The sequence below is a fragment of the Lindgomyces ingoldianus genome (genome assembly GCF_010093535.1).
Source record: "Lindgomyces ingoldianus strain ATCC 200398 unplaced genomic scaffold BDR25scaffold_16, whole genome shotgun sequence".
Classification (NCBI taxonomy): domain Eukaryota; kingdom Fungi; phylum Ascomycota; class Dothideomycetes; order Pleosporales; family Lindgomycetaceae; genus Lindgomyces; species Lindgomyces ingoldianus.
In genome coordinates this window covers 765958-788663 of record NW_022985177.1, presented here as the reverse complement: position 1 = coordinate 788663, position 22706 = coordinate 765958, and the positions used below count along the sequence as shown (strand labels likewise).

The window sequence follows — 22706 nt, the reverse complement described above, 5'->3', positions numbered from 1 at the left end:
CGAAAGCCCATTGATGGAGTTATATTTCCTCAACCGATATACTAATATCGTCGCCTTCGTTTCACGGGCAATTGTGCTACTAGGGCGGATTCGTGGAATTCGCCATCTCGAACCAATTATTCCGCCATATGTTTCACCAATATCTGCAACCTGCCCCATGCAGGACCAAGTTCGCCCAGTCACAGCAGAGATGCAATTCTCCATATAAGCTTATGGCCTTCGGGGATAATGCATATTTGCATGTGAGCATATGAAAATACGGTATCGAATACCCTTACTTTCTAAATGGTGTATCTTGACTCAGACCGCCTGTCAGGCGTGAGATGTGGCGTGGAGGCGACTTTCTTACGAATACTTTACATTACTATCGTACTTAGGTATGAGCCTATCAGGCGGTCCGCCACTATCCGTCACAACCTAGCTTATCCATTCCACCCTAATGTTGTTGTTGATCCGGAGCCCTGGGGACGGTAATAAGCGATAGCGATTCGTGGACGCAGTCCACCTGCGCTTGGGAAATCTGTTACGGTTGCTGCAGATGTGCTATACACATGTTACACGAAATATGTACACGCTTTTGTTGCCCTTCGCTCATTTGCCCCGCTTATCGGCAGCTCACCGCTCAAGATTTCAGTGGGGAGAAGTTGCCACTGTGCCGAGACTCTTTTCGCACTCGCTGACTTCGTTTCTCAGCAACCTTGATCTACTTCATGTTCAGACTCTCCAACTTCGTACTCCTCAAAACTTCTCCACCTCCAATTCTCAAGCTGTCCAAATTCCTCACCCTCCCCGGTTTCACCTCTGACATTTCTAATTTTTAACTTCCCAACTCTCAGTGCTCTTACGAAGAGAACGAGTCGAGGTTGAAGTTAGTGCCCGCCGCCTCCACTGGAGAACCAAGGGGTGAAAAGCGTCTCGTATACTAGCATCTTCCAACTTGTGAGACGCCATAGCTTCACATAACGGCTAAATTCAACATCATAGTAGCCGTAACAACTTGTACATCGGCATCAACCTCGCCATGTATCAAAACCCCTGGGAAGGAACTCTTATCTGTATCAACTTCTCGTCATCATGCTGCCGTTCTCACTTGAGGACTCCTTCAAGCCACCACCTATTGTCGAGTGTCTTTCAGGAGAAGAGTGTCTTGGGTTCGGAAAGAAGGTCCATGTTCCAAACAAATTATGCATGGAGTGCCTCCGAAGGTATGATCCAGAACAACTTCGACTTCGCGCGGATGGAAATGTAGAGGCTCTAGGAATAATCGACGAGGAGATTGCCCGCAAGCAACAAGTGAAGGGAAATATGGAAGCACGCGGTCGATTTCTTTGCGCGTTCGAAGACCCAGATTACCAAGACCGCCGCTGGCGCCGACCCGATCTCAACCTTCGCGGAACTCGATTATCTTGCGCTGTAGTAAAGACAAAGGGCATGGCTTGTGGAAAGTGTTGGAGACGGCACCTGGAAAAGATTGCTGTGGTGCAATACTTTAACCCCGCTGGGTTGTGCCATGAGGAGGCTGACAAGGTGGTTGGAGGGATATTAACTTCTCGCTCTGGGTCATCGGCAATTAATGATGATGAGGATGATGTGGAGGGCTACAATATCGTCATGTCCTGAGCCATCAAGGAGCATGAGTGTATAGGAAAGGGACTGTGTTGTGAGAAACACGATCTGGAGGCTGTCCTATTAATGTCATATCCTGAATCATCGTCAAATATGAGAGTGAGGAGGGTTCCTTTTATTGTCATTCTATAATTCATCACCAGACATGAGTATGTAAGATGGGAGTAGCGTGATGAGGATGATGGTGTCGTGTAAGTTTGGTGGTGATGCAGTGGAAGAGTATTGTATTGGTATGGAGCATCTAAGGCAGTCATATTGAGTAAGAAGGTATGAGCACTTGTCGGTAGTGTCTTGGCTTGGTTGCATTTAGAATTCTGCACGATTGTCAAGTCTTGAAGCACCGAGGACATGAAGGTGCAAGAGGGCGAACGCGTTGCAGCGAGGATGATGCGTGAGGCTCCAGGTTTGTCATTGTCTAAATCACCGACGGGGTGAAGATGCAGGAAGGGAGCCGTGTTGTGAGAATGATGATCTGATGCTGACAAGTTGTCATCTCTTGAATCATCGTGGGGAATGAATTTGTATGGCTTCGAACACGCGCCAGGCCGGAAAATATAGTCTCGAAGCCTCGTGTGCGACTCAGAGGTGAGATGAGGAAGGATTTTGTGAGAGGTCAAATGACCAAAAAGATAATATTGTGGCAATTGATAACCCGCACCAAGAAGGAGGAGGCTTAGTCCGCCGGGAATTTATAATCAAAAATACACCTGACCCACTAGGATCTGTGCTATTGGGCACTCATTGGCTTCGTCATCCTGCGATCTGCATCGGATGTCAGCTGGGAGTTTTGTGGGTATCGTGTGACACTTTTGGGAGCACTAGAGGCATGAGGAACTGAGTTGATTGCTAAAGGAGTGTACTTGAGGTCTATATGTGCAAAGGAGTGGCTAGACATCAAGTGACTAAGCAGGAGGTAAAACAGGTAATGTAATGGTAGTGTATCAGGGGGGTGGAAGTACGTCATCGTGGGACTAGAGATTGGAGACCTCTGTAACTGCAAACATATTAGCTTCAGGTTAGAATATGTGTACTTTATTTAATTCTTTCTTCTTTTCCTGGGTTGGGTTTACTTATCGTGGTATTCTTGACTCTTCTAGTTTAATACATGTTTTTTTAGATGGTTAATTTCCTACTTAGATTCCGTTAAAATTGCACTATTTAACTATATCTCACTCAATGTCAATTTCCACAAAGCGTGACAGTCATGTACGGTCCTTTCTATTTAGTGGCTTGGACGCTCGGTTAAGCGCTGTAATCAACCCCTATAAAGGTTTCCGAGGTAGTGCAAGGATTCCATTTTTCATCTTCACGTCTTTCCGCCCGATCTAGTTTTCTTGGAAATTTCTACGATTTGACTGCTATCTTCCTCCAAGACCAAATTACTTCATGGGACTGAGGGGCTAGGTTTACAATACTTCCAGCTGATATGGTCGGGAAAGAAAGCTGGCTTTAGCCTAAATAAGCTTGATGGAAGAGGCTGAGAGGTTCAAGGGTGGATATTTCCGTGTACTTTTAGGTTTTTTATTCCTTTTTTTCTCTTTTTTTTTTTTTGGAAATGTGTCATGTCACTAACATTTAACCTCCAGATTAGCCATGTAAACCTCCGTCGTCTCGAAGCCAGTTCTGCAACCGATATTCAAGAATATTCGCGCCCTACCAAAGGCCTACTGCTTAATGTCCTCATTGGCTTCCTACAAAGAGATCAATTAACCTAACAGTAGAAAGCTCTATATCTTTATTTGTTTAAGAGGCCATCATACTATCACCGCCCCTTCCTCAAGCGGGGGCATCTTGCTCCAGAGCTAATGAGTCGTCTTGGATCAGTCAGCCTTGGACGATCAAATCCATATCCTTCGCAGTCGAGAATCGATGACGCGGGAGTGGGACATAAATAACTGATGGTTCGAGGCATTTCACGCTAGAAATGAGGCATGCAAAGCGCCCGCGCTCCCTATTTCGCGAGGTGCATTGAACGAGAAAGTCAACGCTCTGTGTTTGCCAATGGTGAGCTAGGGATTCGTACTCTATTTCTAATCTCTCGCAGAGCCAGGCCGTGTTCAAGAGCACAAAGTAAAGTGGTTACCAGCCATTGAGGATCTTCAAACCATGGATATTCCCCACCTACGCTTTTCCAAGGAAGGGCTCTTCGTCTCGAAACATACAAGAATGCAGAAGTGGAAATTTCACTTCAATGCATCTAGAATGGAGAGCCTATAAATACGCGTATTGGTAGCTGCGCCTGAGGAGTGCTCGTTGACTATTCCTGTCTCAAGGTGCGATGCTCTTGCAACTCCGTAGGCGGGATAGGTATTGAGAAGAAATCCGTGGACAACCATGCACTTGACATCATTACCACAACATTCTCATACGCATACATTCTACATCGTCGAAATCATAGTATCGCTCTTTACGAACTGTATTCTTCTATGTTCCTTGTAACCTCTTTTGTCCATCCATCACAGTTATGCGCAGGCAGGATCGCGGAAGTCTGCCCGAGAAATACCAACCTATCGACCCTATACATCGAAACACCCTCGCAGTGCAATGGGAATCCAAACCTTGAAATGTAGCCCCCGGAAGTTCAATCACAGTATTTTCAAAGCCAGTTACGAAATTGGATATGATGCGAGTGGAATCGCGCCATATGCCTTCGGCTGGTTCTTGTCCATGCCGGCCAGTGAATCACCTCACGGATTATACTAAAACATAAAGGAAAGTAATTGAAACCTGAAGCCTTGGAACTCACCGGAAACACATGGTAGCTCGTCTGGAAGACGCCGCAAGTAGAGAAAAGCGTTTCATAGTTGCGGGGAAGGACGAGGGATCGTGCATGGGTACCAAGGGTAAGTGGACGTAGTGTGTGATCTAGTAAGGAAGGAGTTGGAGACAGAGATACGCATGAGAGAGCGGATGAGGCTAATGAAAGTAGATATATGGAGGTCCAGAAAGCGGAAGAAGCCCAGAAAGGCATTCAGACAGGGAAAGCGGATGTTATGTTGACCAAGCTCCTCTCCTACGGAGACCCCTAATTTCGAACTCGTCGTTTTACAGCCTCAAGTGCTCCGAGACTTGGTCCCAAAGGCGAATTGCTTCAACAATTGAGTCGTGATCTTGCTGCATTATCTTAACAGGATTAAGTTTAACGCACTGTTATGACTATCGATGAGCGGCCCGCTGCTCGAGAGAACTAGCCTAGTGAGAGACCAGGAATAAGTAACCTTTCCTTCCTTTTTAACACCTAAGTCGCTCCGGCTTGGGCTGTGTTAAACCTTATGAAACATTGAATTTATTAATAAACGGAAGAGGCTATGGAGTGCGTGGTTGATAGTGATGTCCAACTCTTCAATAACCCAGTAACGCCACATCCTTGCAAAGCCACTGCTGCATGGTTGGATGATATCCCGGTGACAATAACTACTCGCAGTCGCGCCTCTAGTGGCTCTAGCATGTCCATTAGGTCTGATCCGCCCAGAAGCTTCAGTAGCTTCCGTAGGGAGCAGGAAGTGATGGAAAATGCTGTTCAGAAACATCTAGGGAGAACGCATATAGGTATGTAATTTTGGGGCAAGGTAAGAGGAAAGTGAGAGGACGGGAGGTGGGAAGGGAGCGGATCGATTCCACTGAAGGTCTTAAAGAAGTACAGGCAAGGACACGAGTAGGGACACACAATGCTAACCCGGTGCAATTTGTGGTCTGATAGCTCGATTCCGGTGGATTTGGTGAGCTCGTTTGAATTGAGTAACAAGTCAGTTCATTTGCTTGTTCCTTGGAAATACTGGAGGTGAACCAAATTCATGGCTTTGGATACGGAGAACGGTCAGCTGATCTGGCTTTGGTGCGGAGTAAATAGGAATTGAGACAAATTCATATCCACGCGAAATCTTGATAAGAAGTAATCCCCCCATCTCTGGATATGACGGCTTTCCTCGTCCAAAGGTATTCTCCTTTGAAAATGAAGAGTTAGAGCACACAATTCGGGAAATTTCATTGACCTACAAAGGGTATCCGACAATGGCAAATTTCCCGGCCTACTACGGACATCCCATTCATAGAATTAGTGTAATATAATTTCACGGGAATTTCCTCAAGGAGTTAAAGATGAATGGAGTAGTCAGAGTGTTACTCGGGCTCGGAGAGGTTCATGCAGAACCACTCTTCACCGCCTTCTTGTAACCGGACTAGCGCGGGGCAAAATTTCTTAGCTCCGACTCCGGCGAGGCCAGTCCGAGGCCGTCAGACGATTTAATCTGACGAAGATCGAGCGTTGACCTTTTGCCCTTCGCCCAAATCTCCCGACTCCCGCGTGAGTGACTCACTTTGGCCTAAGATTCATTATACAAGTGTCCTCTTCCTGTCTCGATATTCATCGAAAACTTTTTGTTCTCGAACCTCAATTCCAAAAAAAAGAACACCATGGACGCAATCAAGAAGACTTTCGCGCGATGCAAGAAGGAGGGCAGGGTAAGCTACATGACCCCAGATTCGGCCTCCTTGATGCTGAGTGGAATTGTAGTCGGCCCTGGTTACATACGTGACTGCGGGTTATCCCACCGCCGAGGCTACACCTGACATCATGCTCGGAATGGAGGCTGGTGGCGCCGGTACGTTCTCCGCACACGTCTCCAAACGGGAAGGAAACTAACCAATTGGCACCTACAGACCTTATAGAGCTTGGTATGCCCTTTACTGATCCGATCGCCGACGGTCCGACCATTCAGAAGTCCAATACTGTATGTTGACTCATACGTTACCTCTCGAGGCTGGAAAATTCTTACAAGAATCGTCTGCAGCAAGCCCTTAAGAATGGTGTGACAACTGAAGGATGCCTTCAAATGATTCGAGACTCCCGAAAGCGAGGTCTTAGAGCCCCGGTACTGTTGATGGGATACTATAACCCAGTTCTGAGTTACGGCGAAGAGCGTATGATGAAGGATGCAAAGGAGGCAGGCGCTAATGGATTCATTATCGTTGATCTGCCTCCAGAGGAAGCTGTTCGCTTCAGAAATTACTGCACCAGTTTCGGGTGAGTAGCGAGCGATCGTATCTCTGGGCCCCGCAGCTAACTGTTATTACCTAGGCTATCCTACGTCCCTCTGATCGCTCCCGCTACCTCGGACCACCGCATGCGCGTCCTCTGCAAGATTGCTGATTCGTTCATCTATGTGGTCTCCCGCATGGGGGTCACAGGCGCAACAGGGACCCTGAACGCGGCTCTCCCACAATTGCTCGAGCGAGTCCATAAATACTCTGGGAATGTTCCAGCCGCGGTTGGATTTGGCGTCAGCACAAGGGATCATTTCTTGAGCGTTGGAAAGATTGCTGAAGGTGTGGTTATTGGCAGCCAGATTGTGAACGTTATTGGAGAAGCTGCTCCAGGCGAAGGCGCGAAGGCAGTCCAGGAATATTGTAGCAAGATCACCGGTCGGGACACGAGTCAAAATAGCGCAACCAGGGAAGTGGGTATCGTGGAGACTCTAGCCGAGGCCAAGGAACCGAACAACGTGACAGTTGACAAGGTCATCACCGATACCGACACGCCTAGTGGCCCGGGGCTTGCTGACCAGATCGAGGCTTTAAACTCTGATGGGTTTGAGCATGAGCACTCAATTCCGCCCCGGTTTGGAGAATTTGGAGGTCAGTATGTACCTGAGTCGCTTATGGACTGCCTTGCCGAATTGGAAGATGGTTTCAACAAAGCGAAAGACGATCCAGAATTCTGGGAGGAGTATCGATCATATTATCCGTATATGGGGCGCCCTGGACAACTGCACCTTGCTGAACGACTTACCGAGCATGCTGGAGGGGCGAATATCTGGTTGAAACGCGAGGATTTGAATCATACTGGCAGCCATAAAATTAACAACGCTCTCGGCCAAATTCTTCTTGCTCGAAGATTGGGTAAAACTGAAATCATCGCCGAAACAGGAGCAGGCCAGCACGGTGTTGCGACCGCCACGGTCTGCGCTAAGTTTGGCATGAAATGCACCATATATATGGGTGCAGAGGATGTCAGGCGCCAGGCCCTAAACGTCTTCCGCATCAAGCTCCTAGGTGCTCAAGTCATTGCCGTTGAAGCGGGCTCGCAGACACTCCGGGATGCAGTCAACGAGGCCTTACGAGCCTGGGTTGTTCACCTCTCCACAACTCACTACATCATCGGTTCTGCAATCGGCCCTCATCCTTTCCCTACTATTGTCCGAACTTTCCAGTCAGTTATTGGGAACGAAACTAAACAGCAAATGATGGAGAAGCGCGGAAAATTGCCCGATGCCGTCGTCGCGTGTGTTGGGGGAGGTAGCAACGCCGTCGGCATGTTCTACCCATTCTCGAATGATCCCTCCGTTAAGCTGCTTGGCGTGGAAGCTGGCGGTGACGGTGTCGATACGAACCGACATAGCGCTACTTTGACGGGTGGTACCAAGGGCGTTCTCCACGGAGTCCGTACTTACGTCCTCCAAGACAAGCACGGCCAGATCAGCGATACACACTCCGTCTCCGCGGGTCTTGATTATCCTGGTGTTGGCCCCGAATTATCCTCTTGGAAGGACAACCAACGAGCCAAGTTCATCGCTGCCACTGATGCGGGGGCATTCATTGGATTCCGTCTCATCTCCCAACTTGAAGGCATCATCCCTGCGCTGGAGACTGCCCACGCTGTCTATGGCGCCCTAGAACTTGCTAAGACGATGAAGAAGGATGAGGATATTGTGATTTGTCTCAGCGGACGAGGCGATAAGGATGTACAGAGCGTGGCTGATGAGCTGCCTAAGCTTGGACCGCAGATTGGATGGGATCTGAGATGTAAGTGAACCATTTCGGTTCTGTGAGGGGAATCTTTGCTAACATGCCTCCAGTCTAAAAGACGTGTTCCGAGTGTCGCATGTCATCAGCCTGGTAAACTTGGTTCAAGATACTTGAGAGATCACGCCATCTTAGCATTCGTAGAGTAGAGAAGATTAAGTAACCTCATCCAAACACTCATATTTTTGGTATTATCGTGAAGATGGTTAGGAAGGTGTTTGGTCCCAGCTGGTGATACCATGTGTTGCTGCCATTGGAATGTGAACGAAACTTACCCCGTGTATCTTGCACAAAATCCGGAGACGTGAAAACAAGAGAAATCAAGGCATTGGCAGGGATTTTGCACCTCTCCAAGGGATCAACAGGCTTTAACTGATATATTTACCGTATATCTTGGCTGAAGTTGGAGAACGAGAAAGTGACTAGTAAATCCTGGATTGAGAAAATGAGGCTGAACAATCGCCTACTAGGCCTAGAGCGGATTCCTAAGCGAAAAGTATGAACCGGGGTCTGTGAGCCAATCAAGGGTCCCACGAGTCTGATTCTTGGCCTGGAAAGGTGACGGTTCCAATGATGCACCAGCGAAACGTCACTCATGAACCACATCCACAACAAGCCACCGATCCACCTTTCCGCATGCCACCCGTCTGATCACCTGCTCCTCAGTGCAACCACCACGATCCCCTCTCCCACAACCCTCCTCTGCTCTTGCAGCTTCCCGATCACCAGGCGAGCATCCTGGACGGGCCTTCTACCCAACGGGCTATTCTCAGCGGCGAGGCCTTTGAGCTCCAGGAGCTTTACAACCACGCAGCTGAGGCACGCGAGGGGACACAGGAAAGCCAGCGTGAACGGAAGCGGCGGGAGAAGCTCGAGCGGCTTCTCGAGGAGGACGAGATGAAGTTCTCGCATAGCTTGCAGTTTAATGCTGTGCCGGACTGGAGCAGCCATTATATTGCCTATAGCAATCTCAAGAAGCTGTATGTTACACCCCGATCCAGGCACACGGGAACGGGAAGCGACAGTCGCCATGCGAGTGGAGAATATTGAGCTTTGAGGTCAAGCATGGGGAATACTGACCCGGGTGTTCCATCGTACAGGATCTACACTCTCGAGCAGCGCATCAACCAGCAGGTCGCCCACGCCGATGCCGAGTCCTCGCCCTTGCTAAGCGGAGCCGCCGAAGAGCCCGATAAAGTCTTCACGAATGCGCTGGACCAAGAGCTGGAGAAGGTATGCTCCTTTTACCAGCTCAAGGAGCTCGAGATCTACGGGGAGCTGGACGACCTATTAAAGGATGAGGAGAACTACGAGGAGGAGCAAGAGGACTTCGAGCATGAGCAGGAGAATCAACCGCCGGGAAAGAGGGCCAGGAGTGCGAGCATTTTCAAAAGCATAGGGTTCGCGCGGCCGAGGCGGACAAGCACCCTCAGTCGGCGGTCATACCTGGAAGAAGACGACGAGGCTGACTCGGACGACGATGCCAACGAAACGTCACAACTGCGGAGGAAGAGCACTGATGGGCGACGGAGGTGGGACGGTCACCACGACGAGGACATGCAAGGCTCTACGGACTTCGCGTCTTCTAGGCGGAGGGCTAGCGTCGCCTTCGACGACTACAACGATATGGCATTTTCAGCACTCTACGACGAAGGCGTGTCATTGAAGAGGAGGACAATCAGCATATACGTCAACCTATGCGAATTGCGGTCCTTCATTCAGTTGAACAAGACCGGCTTCTCTAAAGTGCTGAAGAAGTACGATAAGATCTTGGATCGAAAGCTGAAGAGCGCCTATCTTGCCGAACACGTCGACAGAGGATATCCTTTTCAAAAGCCCACGATAGAGAATCTCGCCGAAAATCTCACCCGGATTGAAACTGCCTATTCTCGTATCTGCACAAAAGGCGACGTCGCGGAGGCCAAACGTGAACTCCGACTTCACCTGCGAGAACACGTGGTGTGGGAGCGGAACACTGTCTGGAGGGAGATGATCGGCATCGAGAGGAAAGCTCAAGCCGCCAACATCGGGATCCGACAGACAATGCTAGGGCGGGCCACAGACCCAAGAAAGGTGCGGTTGCAAGGCGATGAAATTGAACCTGAGCTCAAGGAAGTCTCTACCCCTATTGGAAAATATCAATGTCCGCGGTGGCTGTTCAGCAGTACCTTTTACACTCTTGTTCTCATCCTAGCGCTGTTCTTTGTTCTGCTGTTTGTGCCCTTTATGGAAAAGCCAGAGCAGCAGAACTGTTTAGCCATGGTCGTGTTCATCAGTCTGTTGTGGGCCACCGAGGTATGTCCCTTCTTCCTCTTATCCAACCATCTCTCACGTCATGTAGGCTATTCCTCTCTTCGTGACATCGCTGCTTGTTCCCTTCTTAGCCGTTACGCTCCGCGTTGTCCGCAGTGATGCAAAGCCTCACGCGCGGCTGGAGTCGAAGCAAGCGGCTAGTTATGTCTTTTCAGCTATGTGGACCCCTGTAATTATGCTTCTTCTTGGAGGCTTTACGATTGCAGCTGCTCTCTCGAAGTACAATATTGCTAAGATGATGGCGACATTTGTCCTAAGCAAGGCGGGAACGAAACCACGTACTGTTCTCATTACCAACATGTTCGTTGCCATGTTCGCCAGTATGTGGATCAGCAATGTTGCTGCTCCTGTCTTGTGCTATTCTATTATCCAGGTGAGTTTATACCCTAGTACAAGTACAAAAGTAACTACTAACTATCTCTAGCCTATCCTCCGGAATCTTCCCTCCGACTCAGATATGACCAAGGCCCTTCTTCTTGGCATCGCCCTCTCTTCCAACATCGGCGGGGCTGCTTCACCTATCGCCTCGCCCCAGAATCTTATCGCCCTGCAGAACATGAACCCCGAGCCAAGCTGGGGTGTCTGGTTCTTCGTCGCGCTACCTGTCTGCATCATTTCTATTCTCCTAATCTGGCTTCTCCTGCTTGTGACTTTCAAACCCGGCCGCAACACTACTATTGTCCCCATCCGCCCACTCAAAGATCACTTTACTGGCATCCAATGGTTCATCAGCATCGTCACCCTCATCACTATAGCTCTATGGTGTGTGTCGCACCAACTCGAGCCCATCTTCGGCGACATGGGTGTCGTTGCTATTATTCCCCTCGTCCTATTCTTCGGTACGGGCATCTTGACAAAAGAAGACTTCAACAATTTCCTCTGGACTATTATCATCCTCGCTGCTGGTGGCCTGTCTCTTGGTAAATCAGTCAACTCATCAGGGTTACTACACACTATTGCTCAGAGCATCACCGAGAGAGTGGATGGCATGAGCCTATATGGGGTGCTAGTCGTGTTCGCAGCATTGATTCTAGTCGTCGCTACATTCATCAGCCACACAGTCGCCGCCCTGATTGTCCTGCCTCTAGTGCAACAGGTCGGACAAGCTATGCTGCAACCGCACCCCAACCTACTAGTCATGGGGAGCGTGTTGATGGCGTCTGCCGCTATGGGGTTGCCCACTAGCGGCTTCCCCAATATGAGTACGTAACCCTAACACAAGTTCTCTCCCTTTAATATCTGAGCAGGATAGAATACTAACTGGTTCTCAGCGGCGATCATGATGGAAGATGGGCGAACAGGCCAACGATACCTTGAAGTCAAACACTTCCTTACACGGGGTATTCCGGCTTCGCTGATTACGTTTGTGGTTGTTATTACCGTAGGATATGGGTTGATGCTTGTGGTGGGCTTTTGAGATCTCGTATAGTAGTATTGTATACATACATTACCCGCGTCCTGTGCTTTCTGGGTGATTGGAATCTGGATGGCTGTGGATTTTAATGCTTACGAATTTGGATGGATGGTGTTGGATGGAGATCTAGCGTTTTGGTTATGGTGAAGCATGGTTGCATTCGATGCGGCGTTGTAGAGAAATGGATTTTGCAGTACTACCGCGTTGGTATTGAATGCGTCCTGCCAGAATGCCTATCTGTGTTGATAGATGTTGGAGGCGACAACTTAAATCTTCGTGTATGGCTATAAAGGCGGACTGGATGAAGGTCGAGGCTGGGAAGGCACAAGTCTACAAGGGTGTGACCCTCGGCACAGTCTTTTACCTCGCGTTTTCGACACCACTCTCCCCGCTGACCTTCGCTCGCACGTGAAGCTTGCTTTACGTGGCTAGACCGACCAACTATACTCCATACGACCGTTGCGCGAAAGAGTTGGTCGATAAATGGCCATATCATAGTGCGAACAGTGACATGTGCTCGTCATTTTCCTTGGGGAACGTCTGATCACTGCAGAACGGATGAGTCTAAACAACCTTATTTGTAACATATCTACTTGGTAAAAGACTGCAAGAAGATAGTGGGATAATACTACACTATTGTTCCTTAGCGATAGTACTCAGCGTTTACCTACATAGTTCAAACTAGAATGATGTCTTTCTTCTCACGCTTTCCCCTCGTGAAGAGTTCCACTATTTCTCCTTTTATTTTCCCTGAAAAATGCTTCTCCCACCAACTGGTAATCACTGACTGGCCCAGAGATGGCCGGATAACGAACCGAGTATGTGTTCCGAATATGATGCATAATAAATCTCTTTTCCTAGCATAAGGTAGAATCTGAGCGTAGAATGCAATTGGCATCGGTCTGATAGCCGGAAATCGGACTCGATTCGAGGATCTTAAACGATGACAGGACGAATCTCGACCTTGGAGAAAGTGACACGAGACATCATGAAGGAGCGTCGGCATCTGATGAATGACTAGATGCCGATCTACAATACTATGCTGTGATTGCTCTGCCCAAAAAAGACTTTTTGTTGGATATGGTGCTTAACAAGGAAAGCGCAATTTGTGGGATGACATTATCCCACTCGTGCTCAGTTTTCGAGTCTTATGTATCCCTACCTCTCCCCCTGGAATCTTCCTCTTCAAAATATATTAGAGCTATACTATACCCCAATCTATCGAAATTAACGCCTTTCACCTTGAAATGACTATAACTTAGGAGTTGAGGCGTGGCTCCCGAATACACCAACTTCTAACCTTTGCCAAAATCCGGCTCTGTAGCCATCTGTGAAGCTAGGAGGAGCACCAGAGGCATGAGGAACTGGATTGATTGCTAAAGGAGGGCAACGACGGGTTTATATAGTACTAGGTGAACCCGTCATGTGACTTAAGGCTAGCAATAGCTCTGGGCCCCAGCATGTGGCGTAGCTAGGCAGCAGAGGGTCAAAGGAGTGTAGGTGACTAGAGCTTGGAGAGCTCCGTTACTGAAAACACCATCACTGTTCCCTCGAACCTACGTAAATCTAAGATAAATGCATCAACGGCCGAGCCTGAACTTACAAGAAGGCCTCCTCTCCCGCCGCCTTCTCATCTACGGTCCCCAAAAAGTCCTCTGGAAGTGTGATGACCCCAAACTCCAGAGGTACGAGTAAAAACATTTAAACCCCAACGCGAAGATTCCTGGTATAATGCAATACCCCCTCAAAGCAGTGATATTTGTCAAAACCTTATACGTCTCTGCCTAAACGCGCATGCATATTGGGGAAGCGCATATTTCGCCCGCAAGCTGATCAGAATGTCAGACGACAAGAAACGTCTAGATATTTAGCTTTTCTGGCTTCCATCAAACCCCCATGTTCAAGGAATTAAATGTGTTGCAGGTTCCTTCATTATTCGTCTTAGATCAAGGACCAGAGTCGACGAAGTTGTTTAATCATAGACCAACCTGGCAATCTGTTCTAGACACAAAATTTCTCTTAAAACTAATGATCCAGTATCACGACCGGTTTCTAAATTCAAGCTGTTGGGGGTGCAATAGTTTTTACAACGCGTGGCAGTAATGAGTGGAGCTGCTGGAACTCATGGTGTTTGATAGCACTAGTACTGTTGCTACTGTTATTAATAGTATCAATCTCTTAGCAGTTAGAACAAAGTAAATTGCCTTCTGTTACTGTACAGTTAATAAGGCTCTAGCTACTGCAGTAACTGCCTATACTGTTCAATTTCTTAGCACTTTAGCCAAGCTAGAAGAACAATTATATTTAATTATAATGGACTACGCCATCGATTATGACGGATGATACAAGTACCCGATACACCAGCAGCCTTACTACATTGCTCAATGGCAAAGGCTGGAAAAGGCGGGAAATCTAACCCGTTAGTCTTTTCCAATGGTATTCCCTCACATTCGTGCAGGACATGAACTGGAGAGTTGCTAAGGCGATTGGCTCTGTCCAGCTCAGTGCGTGGCCTCTGACCACTGCGGAAATTATCGCTCCGATGCTACACAAAAGCGAAGATTCCTGAACAAGACTAAATGCAGCGCTTCCAACAGTCCGTAGTACGTAACTGTCACGTGAGCTGTAAGTTACGGCTCACATCTCTGCCCCTACGTACGTAGTACGTCTTAAAAAGTTGATATTTCCTAGCAATATATATCTTGATTAGACATGTCTAGGGGCGCGTTAGCAGCGTGTTTAAGGTTGCGTTGTTAAGTAATAATTAGGTGAAAACTTTAAGGTTTGTGGGACGTTAGGGGATAGAGATGTAGGATCTTATACAAATAGTTAACTTTTTGCCTAGTTTATTGTCCTAAGTCTATACTTGCCTATACTCTTGTCCATCATAAGCTAACAGGTGTCCTAGTTCCTCTATTGTAGAGCTTTTTATTATGTATGTTTTAGTTTAGCTCTAAACTAGATAGAACTTTACTATAAAATAAAATAAAGCACTAATTTCTATTAGCATATTTCTAAGATAAAACTCTTACTACTACTTTATTAAAAGTGTTAGTTTCAATTTTAGTTTATAACATAAAGTTAAAATAGTAAAGCATAAGTATACTTAGTAGCACAAACTTTAGATTTTTAAAAGCTATATTACACTTTAAAGTTTATATAAAAAAGTTAGTAAAACTTTAAAGCATAATAATTAGTTTTACTACATAAAATTTTTTTAAAATAAATTATTAATAGAATCTAGTAAAGCCTAAGAAGAATTTTACACCTGCTGTAGTAGTAGGTGTCTGCTAGTTGCGCAGTACCTTTACTTTCTTTAAGTTAACCTCTAGTTCTTTGTTTAAAAGTATATAGCTAAGATACTTTCTTTAAGTAATATAAAATTTACTTTTTTTAATTTTTACTTATAATTTTGCTTACTAAAGCCTTTCTAAAACTTTTTTAGTATAGAAAATATAAGTTGCTTTATTTTTAAAGTAAATAAAAATGTTATTTAAGTAAGTAATGTAAAAATTATCTAGGTAGTTAATTAATATGTTATTTATATAGCACTAGTAAGTTACTAGGCTATTATATAATCTAAAAAGTAAGACTTTGCATTTATATATTTTATATTATGTTTAAAAGGTTGTACACTTTTTAGATGTTAAGTTAATTCTAATTTTATTAAAAGCTACGTGAATATTAAACTTTATAAAGATAGCTACTTTTATAAGTTTTAATAAAAGTTTATTTATACATAGTATTAGATACACATTCTTACAGGTAATAGTGTTAAGTTTATAGTAATTAATATAAATACATAAGTTGCTATTTAGTTTCTATATATAAAAAATAGAAAATGTAAAAGAGCTTTAACTTTACTTAATAAAGCTATATTTTAGATTATTTATAACATATTTTTTTAATACCTCTAGTTTCTTAATGTTTTATTTATATAACAGGCTGTAACTATTAAAATAAGGTTCTATAAAAACAATCTTATAGTTGTATAGGTAATTTGCTAGTAATTAGTAAGCTATAGTGTAGCTAAATACATCTTAGTACTAATAGTATTTAGATAGTAATTAAAAGTTTACTAATACTTTATTTTTATATTTATTATTTAATAGTAGAGCTTACTTATTTTTAATTAAACACTTAATTTTATAAATAAAAGTTAAAAAAAACTTATTTTTTTATATTAAAATAAAAAGTATTTACTAAAATAAAAGTAATAGTAGAAAAATAAATGTTTTTTAAACCTACAGTTAATAGACAACAGTCTTCTAACACTTAGAAATTAACTAAGAATTGCCTAGAACATTAGAAAATTAAATTAAATATATTATATAGTAAATAGTAGTCTAAAATTTACAAAAATCTCCCTAGGTTTGCTTAATAACCTCCCCTACTTAGTACTTAGTTTGCTAGCTCTAGGCTCTCTGTACAGCAGCTAAGTAGTGTAGCATAGACTTTATAAGCTTGTAGATTAGTAAATTAGGTATCTTTCTTTACACTTCTTTTAAAGCAGCTTTTAAAGCGTTCTAATCCTCTTATAACTTGCCTATAGTTTTAAGCTTTAGGTGTAGTTTATAGACTATCTTTCTTAAGGCCTACTAGAGGTGCTCTATTAGGTTAAGGTTAAGTAAATAGGGGGGCTATTCTATTATCTAAATCCTGTGACTTTCTAAGAACTCTTATGCTTTTATACTATTATATATAAAAGTGTTATTTTGCATAAAGATCTATCTAAGTTAGTAATAAAGTAATAAACCCTTTTTTAGTGTTTAGCAGTAACTCTTGCCTAAATAGCTATTATAAGGGGCATTAAAGTCCCTTTTTATAATAGCTAATTTACTTTAGCTAACACTCCTGTTTAGATTAATCTAAATAGCCCTCTATACTATTTATAAAAGCTGCTTTCTTATTTTTTCCTTTATAATTATATTTTTATAATATTTTTTATGTAAAAGATAAAAACACTACTTTACCTACTTACTAGTACCTCTTTATATAAAGCACTTATTAGAAAACTTAACTACGCGCTTATGCTAGTTAAAGTAATAGTACTTTTTTAGTAAAGTGTAGTTATAAAGCAGCATAGCTGTAGTTTAATTTAGGCTATTTTTTACAGTAGTAATTAGTTAGGCTATGCTTCTTAAGCATCTAGTACAGTGTACAGTTGCACAGGGGGTGGGTTTATTAGAGGGAGAGGTCTAGCAGACTAGCTTCTTTTTAGAGGTTTTTGTATATTTGCTTAGAGTTTTTTCTAGCTATTTAAATAATTATCTTCTTCTCCTGCCTTAAAAGTACTAGGTGCTTACTAGTATAGGGTAATAACTTAACAGTGCTGTGTTGTTGCTATCTTTTAATAGTGTTGTATATTATAAAGCAGGTAACATAAAACACCTCTAACGTACCTAACAGGTTGGCCGGCCACACGGGTTGGCCGGCCACTTTTGCTAAGCCCCTACTAAAACTACCCTATTCTCTCGCAAAACAGCCTACTTTAGCCCTATATAAAGTAATATAACATAAGATATTATTTAAAGTCTACTTTTACTACTTACTTACACATATGTAAGTTATGCCTAGTCTAATTACACTGCCTACATTGCTTTTAACTTAGCTTACCTTTTTTAGCATGCACCTGCGTCTTTAGCTTCTTCTTATTACTACACACTTTAAACTCCTTTAAAGCAGTTAGACAAGCCCTATTTTTAACTATTAAGGTTTTTTCTGCCTAAATTTGCTTTCTTTTATGTAATTTATGTTACGTAGTAGCTTTATTTACTACTTAAAGCTTTATAATTTTATAGCCTACTCTGTTATATTAATGCTCTAGATAACTATTATCTACTTTTTATTACTTTACTATATTACCTTTAGCTGTTTTTATCTCTCTAAAGCTGTAATAACTGCTCTAGTTAATATCTAGCCTATTATAAAGTCTAACTTATTAAAGTTATACTTGTCTTTATTCTAGATACTGTACTTAGCTTTTATGTTAGCTACTAGGCAAAACTAGCCCTAGATAACCTCTAAATCCTTATAAAGCGCTCTTTTATAATTATACTTATAATTAAACTTTATTGTAAACTTAGAGTAGTGCTTAACTTATATACTAGGCTAGTTTAAGCTAACTTAGCCTAAATTGCGCTCTGTAGGTAAGGAATTAGCTGTATTAGCTATAGCTACAAGCCTAGAGGGAAATCTGTGTGTAATAAGCTTAAGTATGTACTTAATAACTAACTTTTTTTTAAGCTTAGTTAGATTTTTTAATTTAGGCTAGCATTCTGCTTGTAAAGGCTGTCTAGCGCGTTAATTACTTAGTGTTATGTAAAAGACATTATAGATAGCTGCAGCGTATTATAAGAAAAGTTTTAAGTCTTATTTAAAAGCCTAAAGAGCAAGCTGTATCTAACATTCTTTAGAAGATTTAATCTAGTGTTGTTGTTAAAGCATTATGTAGATAGGTAGAGTTTAGTAGGGGCTTGGCAAAAGTGGCCGGCCAACCTGTGTGGCCGGCTAACCTGTTAGGTACGTTATAAGTTTTAATAGTAATATTCTAGCTTTCTATTATCTAATAATTAGAGACTGCGCCTTATTTAAAAGCTCTCTATTAGACCTGCAATTTCTGCTAATTTCTGTACTAAAAGACCTTTACATAATAAAGTTGTAGGTGGTGGGGTGATTAGTAGAAGTTTCGCGTTTCCGCGTTTTAGTAGGGGTGGCCCCTGCGTGTCAGGAGACTTTTGTCCTAGTACTGTATTCTAGTCTTCTTAATAGATAAGTAGATAAATAATTAAAGTGTTTTTAAACTATAGCTAATAAAAGAGTAGTATAATTTTAGTAACCTTAGTAAACCTGTAATGTAGTAGATTATTAGGCTATATAACTACTAAATTTAGTTATTTTTCTATAGTATGTTACATTATCTGTGAAGGATAAAATAGCCTAGCAGTAGCTGTTTAGAAGATTAGATGAAGTGACTCTGCTATCTAGAAGAGTTAAAAGCTCTCCTTATATACACTAAGCTTTAGAACATACTATCTCTAGATCCCAAGCCGCGTTCTAGGCTCTAAGCCCTAGCTAAGGCTCTTAGTGTTCGCGACACACCCTCTAGGTAAGCTGCGCAGCTGTTTACCTGCGTAGAGCGTTAACTTAGCTTATTAGAGTAGCGCTACGTGTTTACTCTGTGTTTATGCTTATTACACGTTGTTCTTAGTAATTCTAGTGCTTATTTCCCTAGGCAGCGCAGTTTACATGCGCGCTGTAACTGCTATAACAAAGGTAAATAAATTCTTCTACTTCTTAAGCTTCTTTTTTATAAGTTTAACTAACATACTATGTGTAAGTTATTACTTTTAAAAGCTTTAAGAATAACTTTAAACTTATTTATAATCTCTACTAATGTACAGTAGCCTACTAAAAGTCATTAGCCACTTAACAATCCAAGCTCTGCAGGGGTATAGTTAGCCTATCTAGGAAAGAGGTTACTTAACTAATTGCTACTTAAACTAAAAGATTTTTATTTCTATAAGAAGCCTATGTTAAGGCCTATCTTTTAGCGTTATAGTTTATTAATAGTAAGTTAACTTACCTTTGTTTTAGATAACTTCCTTTATACGCTTTAACTAGCTTAGGATACTCTTTCTATAATTAGCTAGTGTAATCTTTGCTTATATCTTTTTAAAAATATCTACTATCTACTTATAAGTAGTAATATATTCTTATTACTTTAAAATATAGAGCTTTATAATCTACTAAAGGTTCTTAATTAGGTTTAAATTAGAACTTTATAAAAGCTAATTTATTTATATTATGCTATAGTTGTTTATATACTTTTAGGTAGCCTTTACAGTATAAATAGAGGCTTTATCCTGCATCTATATGCTAATACCGCGTTTCTCTGTAAGCTGCTTATAGAATAGGATGCTAATGTTATGCAGAATCTAGTAGTATTTACTAGCATTATTTTGCTTGCCTTTTTAGTTAATAAACAGCTTTAATTTAAAATTAAAAGAGATTACACTAAATATAGAGACTATAGTCCTTCTAGACTTAAATGTAGGCTTTAGGTACTAACTCTTATACGCTTTTCTATGCTGCTAACGTACATATAGAGGTCTAGTGTCTAAGCTAACTTTAAATGTTACTTTATTATAATAGGCTACGCAAGCTACATTACTGCTCTTATTATATTAATAAATTTAAGTAAAGTAGAGTTATTTTTCTTTATGTATAGCTAAAAGCTAAGGCTTATAATGTAAATAAAAGGTGTAGTACTTATGTTTTACAAGGTATCTTTTTATAGTACTAGCATATATGCAGCAGTAGGTCTTAGACAGTGTTATAATAGTTTAGAGCATGGTAAAAAGATTATTTACTGCCTAGCAAATTAAATGCTTTTTAGCGCGTTTGTTAAGCTTTAGAGGCTAGCCTGTACACAGGGCTTTTATATAGATAGGCTAGGGCTGCTTGCGCAGCTAGCAGATGTTATATGTAACTGTTAACTTAGAAATGCTAAGATAACTTAAAATTTTGCTAGCGCTTACGCTGTAGAGGTGGAATTGCTATATTATATTAATAGTAGACTTAGATAGCTCTTTGCGCAAGGTTTTATTTACTTTTATAACTATTAAAAAAGGTAGTAATTTAATTAAGTTATAATTAATTAACATTAAAGCATTATAGGGTAGCCTAGGCCTCTCGCTAAAGTGGCTAATCACTTTTGGTAGGCGACTGTACATCTGTAGCTTAATAAAGCTAAAAGAGCTGCCTACTTGCGTGCTGCTACTCTGCGCTGCCCACAAGCCCGCGTCTACCACCCGCAAGCCCGCACCCACCACCCCCCGCCGGCTCCCCGTTCCGGCCTTGACTCCCCGCCGGCCTCCCCCTAGTGCGCTCCGCGCGCAGTCCTGCCTAGGCTGCATAAAGAGTGCGCTTGCAGGGCGCTCTAGTAGAGAGTGCTAGAACTCTGCTACTAGCAGTTTACGCTGTTAGCGCTGTTTCTCTAGGCACAGCTACCTGCCCCTATAAGCCCTATAGCAGTGTGTAGGGTAATCTAGTGTTAACCTATTTATAGTCCCCCTATTACTGTTGTCTATGCGCAGCGCTTTATTACAGCTCTTGTTGCAAAGAATAAGCAGGTAAGCTTCTTTAGAGAGATTATATATTATACCTTAGATTAGACTAATAGTCTATAGGCTATTTTCTAGCTTTAGCTAGTTTTTTAAGCTCTACTTAAAAAAAAGATAGTAGAAAAAAAAAGGTAGAAAAAAAATAAAGTAATATTTCTTTTAAGCTTTTAGATAAGCTTATTAATCTTTTTATAGTTTAAGCGTTCTATGTTTCTACACATCTTATGTACTAAATCCCTACTTAAACTTTATAGCATAGAAGAGTGCTTTTATTAGTAGATAAAACTTTTATTTTTAAGTAGTTTAAAAATGTCTTTACTATTAATAATTAATACTTTTTTTTAAAAGCTTATTTATATGTCTTTAAAGTTAAAAAGCTGCTTAAAGTACTTAAATTACTATTTTAGTAAGTACTTTATAAGTTTATTTACTAGCATGTTACTTATTTTAATATAGTGCACTTTAAAAGATTCTTTTATATGCTTCTATTACAGCTACATGTTTTAGATATTAATATAGCGCAGGCAGGTAGTTATCTAGGCGTTCTTCTCTACTACTAACTAGATTGTCTACTAGTTATTATAGTAAATCTCCTATAGTATACCTAGCTCTAAAGTAAGCTTTTTAAAGAAGCATTTTAAAGCTGGTAATTTCTTTATAATATGTACTAAAGTAAGTAGCTTAGCTTTTATTATAAATATAGTTACTATTAGCTAAAAAGCTACTTTCTATAAAATTAGTCTTTTAAAAAGTAAAATAATATATTTATAAAACAATTAACGTACTTCATAGGCAAGTTGCTTACACACCTGAGTCGCTTACTTTTGCCAAGACCCCACCCTAACAAACTCTATTATGGCCCATAACAACCCGCTCTAGCACTATATAGTACAGTACAGCCTAGAATATTATTTAGATACTACTTCTGCTTCTTGCTTACACATTTGCACGTTATGCCTAGTCTAATTGCACTGTCTGCAGCGCCTTTAGGATAGCTTACCTACTTTAGCTTACACCTGCTTCTTTGCCTTCTTCCTATTACTGCGCGCTTTAAACTCCTTTAGAGCTGTTAAGCGTAGGCCTTCTTAAATTATTAAGGGCTTTTCTGCCTTAATTTGCTTTTTTTTATATAATTTATGTTACATAGCAGCCTTATTAGCTACTTAAAGCTTAGTAATTTTCTGTTATACTAACACTAGCTTATACGCAATTATTGCTGCCTCTTTTAAAACCTTTTTAAATACTTTAACTATAGAAGTTAGTAAACTATTTATATGCTTCTAAATCTTTATCTTTATAAGTATTAATTATAACCTAAGTTCTAGAGTATTGCTTAGGGTTTACAACTACTAGGGCTTATTATATATAGATAGTAGTAGTAATAGAGTGCGCAACTTTACATTAAGGCCTATTATAACCTATTATAG

At 42.0% G+C, this 22706-nt stretch overlaps 4 protein-coding genes across 4 annotated transcripts; 3 read left to right on the top strand and 1 right to left on the bottom strand.

The window, feature by feature from the left end:
- Positions 1-736: 736 nt before the first annotated feature.
- BDR25DRAFT_303762 (uncharacterized protein) lies at positions 737-1838 on the top strand. The gene has a single exon (XM_033690071.1). The coding sequence runs from the start codon at positions 1075-1077 to the stop codon at positions 1618-1620; it is 546 nt and encodes a 181-aa protein (XP_033547614.1). The 5' UTR covers positions 737-1074; the 3' UTR covers positions 1621-1838.
- Positions 1839-5903: 4065 nt separating this feature from the next.
- Positions 5904-12357, top strand: BDR25DRAFT_343012 (uncharacterized protein). Its single transcript, XM_033693789.1, has 11 exons — positions 5904-6087; positions 6140-6227; positions 6286-6356; positions 6417-6649; positions 6704-8427; positions 8898-8923; positions 9157-9407; positions 9528-10722; positions 10769-11113; positions 11165-11942; positions 12012-12357. Exons 1-11 carry the CDS (start codon positions 6040-6042, stop codon positions 12155-12157), a joined length of 4905 nt encoding a protein of 1634 aa, XP_033547613.1. The 5' UTR covers positions 5904-6039; the 3' UTR covers positions 12158-12357.
- BDR25DRAFT_355240 (uncharacterized protein) lies at positions 12188-13694 on the bottom strand (the record flags this gene model as incomplete). The annotated part of the gene is made up of 11 exons (XM_033695427.1): positions 12188-12203; positions 12251-12387; positions 12453-12555; positions 12593-12682; positions 12748-12782; positions 12837-13191; positions 13223-13301; positions 13362-13411; positions 13455-13530; positions 13573-13625; positions 13660-13694. 11 exons carry the CDS (start codon positions 13692-13694, stop codon positions 12188-12190), a joined length of 1029 nt encoding a protein of 342 aa, XP_033547612.1.
- A 160-nt stretch (positions 13695-13854) lies between these two features.
- Positions 13855-14025, top strand: BDR25DRAFT_224902 (uncharacterized protein; the record flags this gene model as incomplete). The annotated part of the gene is made up of 1 exon (XM_033685162.1): positions 13855-14025. A coding segment is annotated over one exon (171 nt), but the record flags the coding sequence as incomplete, so codon positions are not given.
- Positions 14026-22706: the final 8681 nt, after the last annotated feature.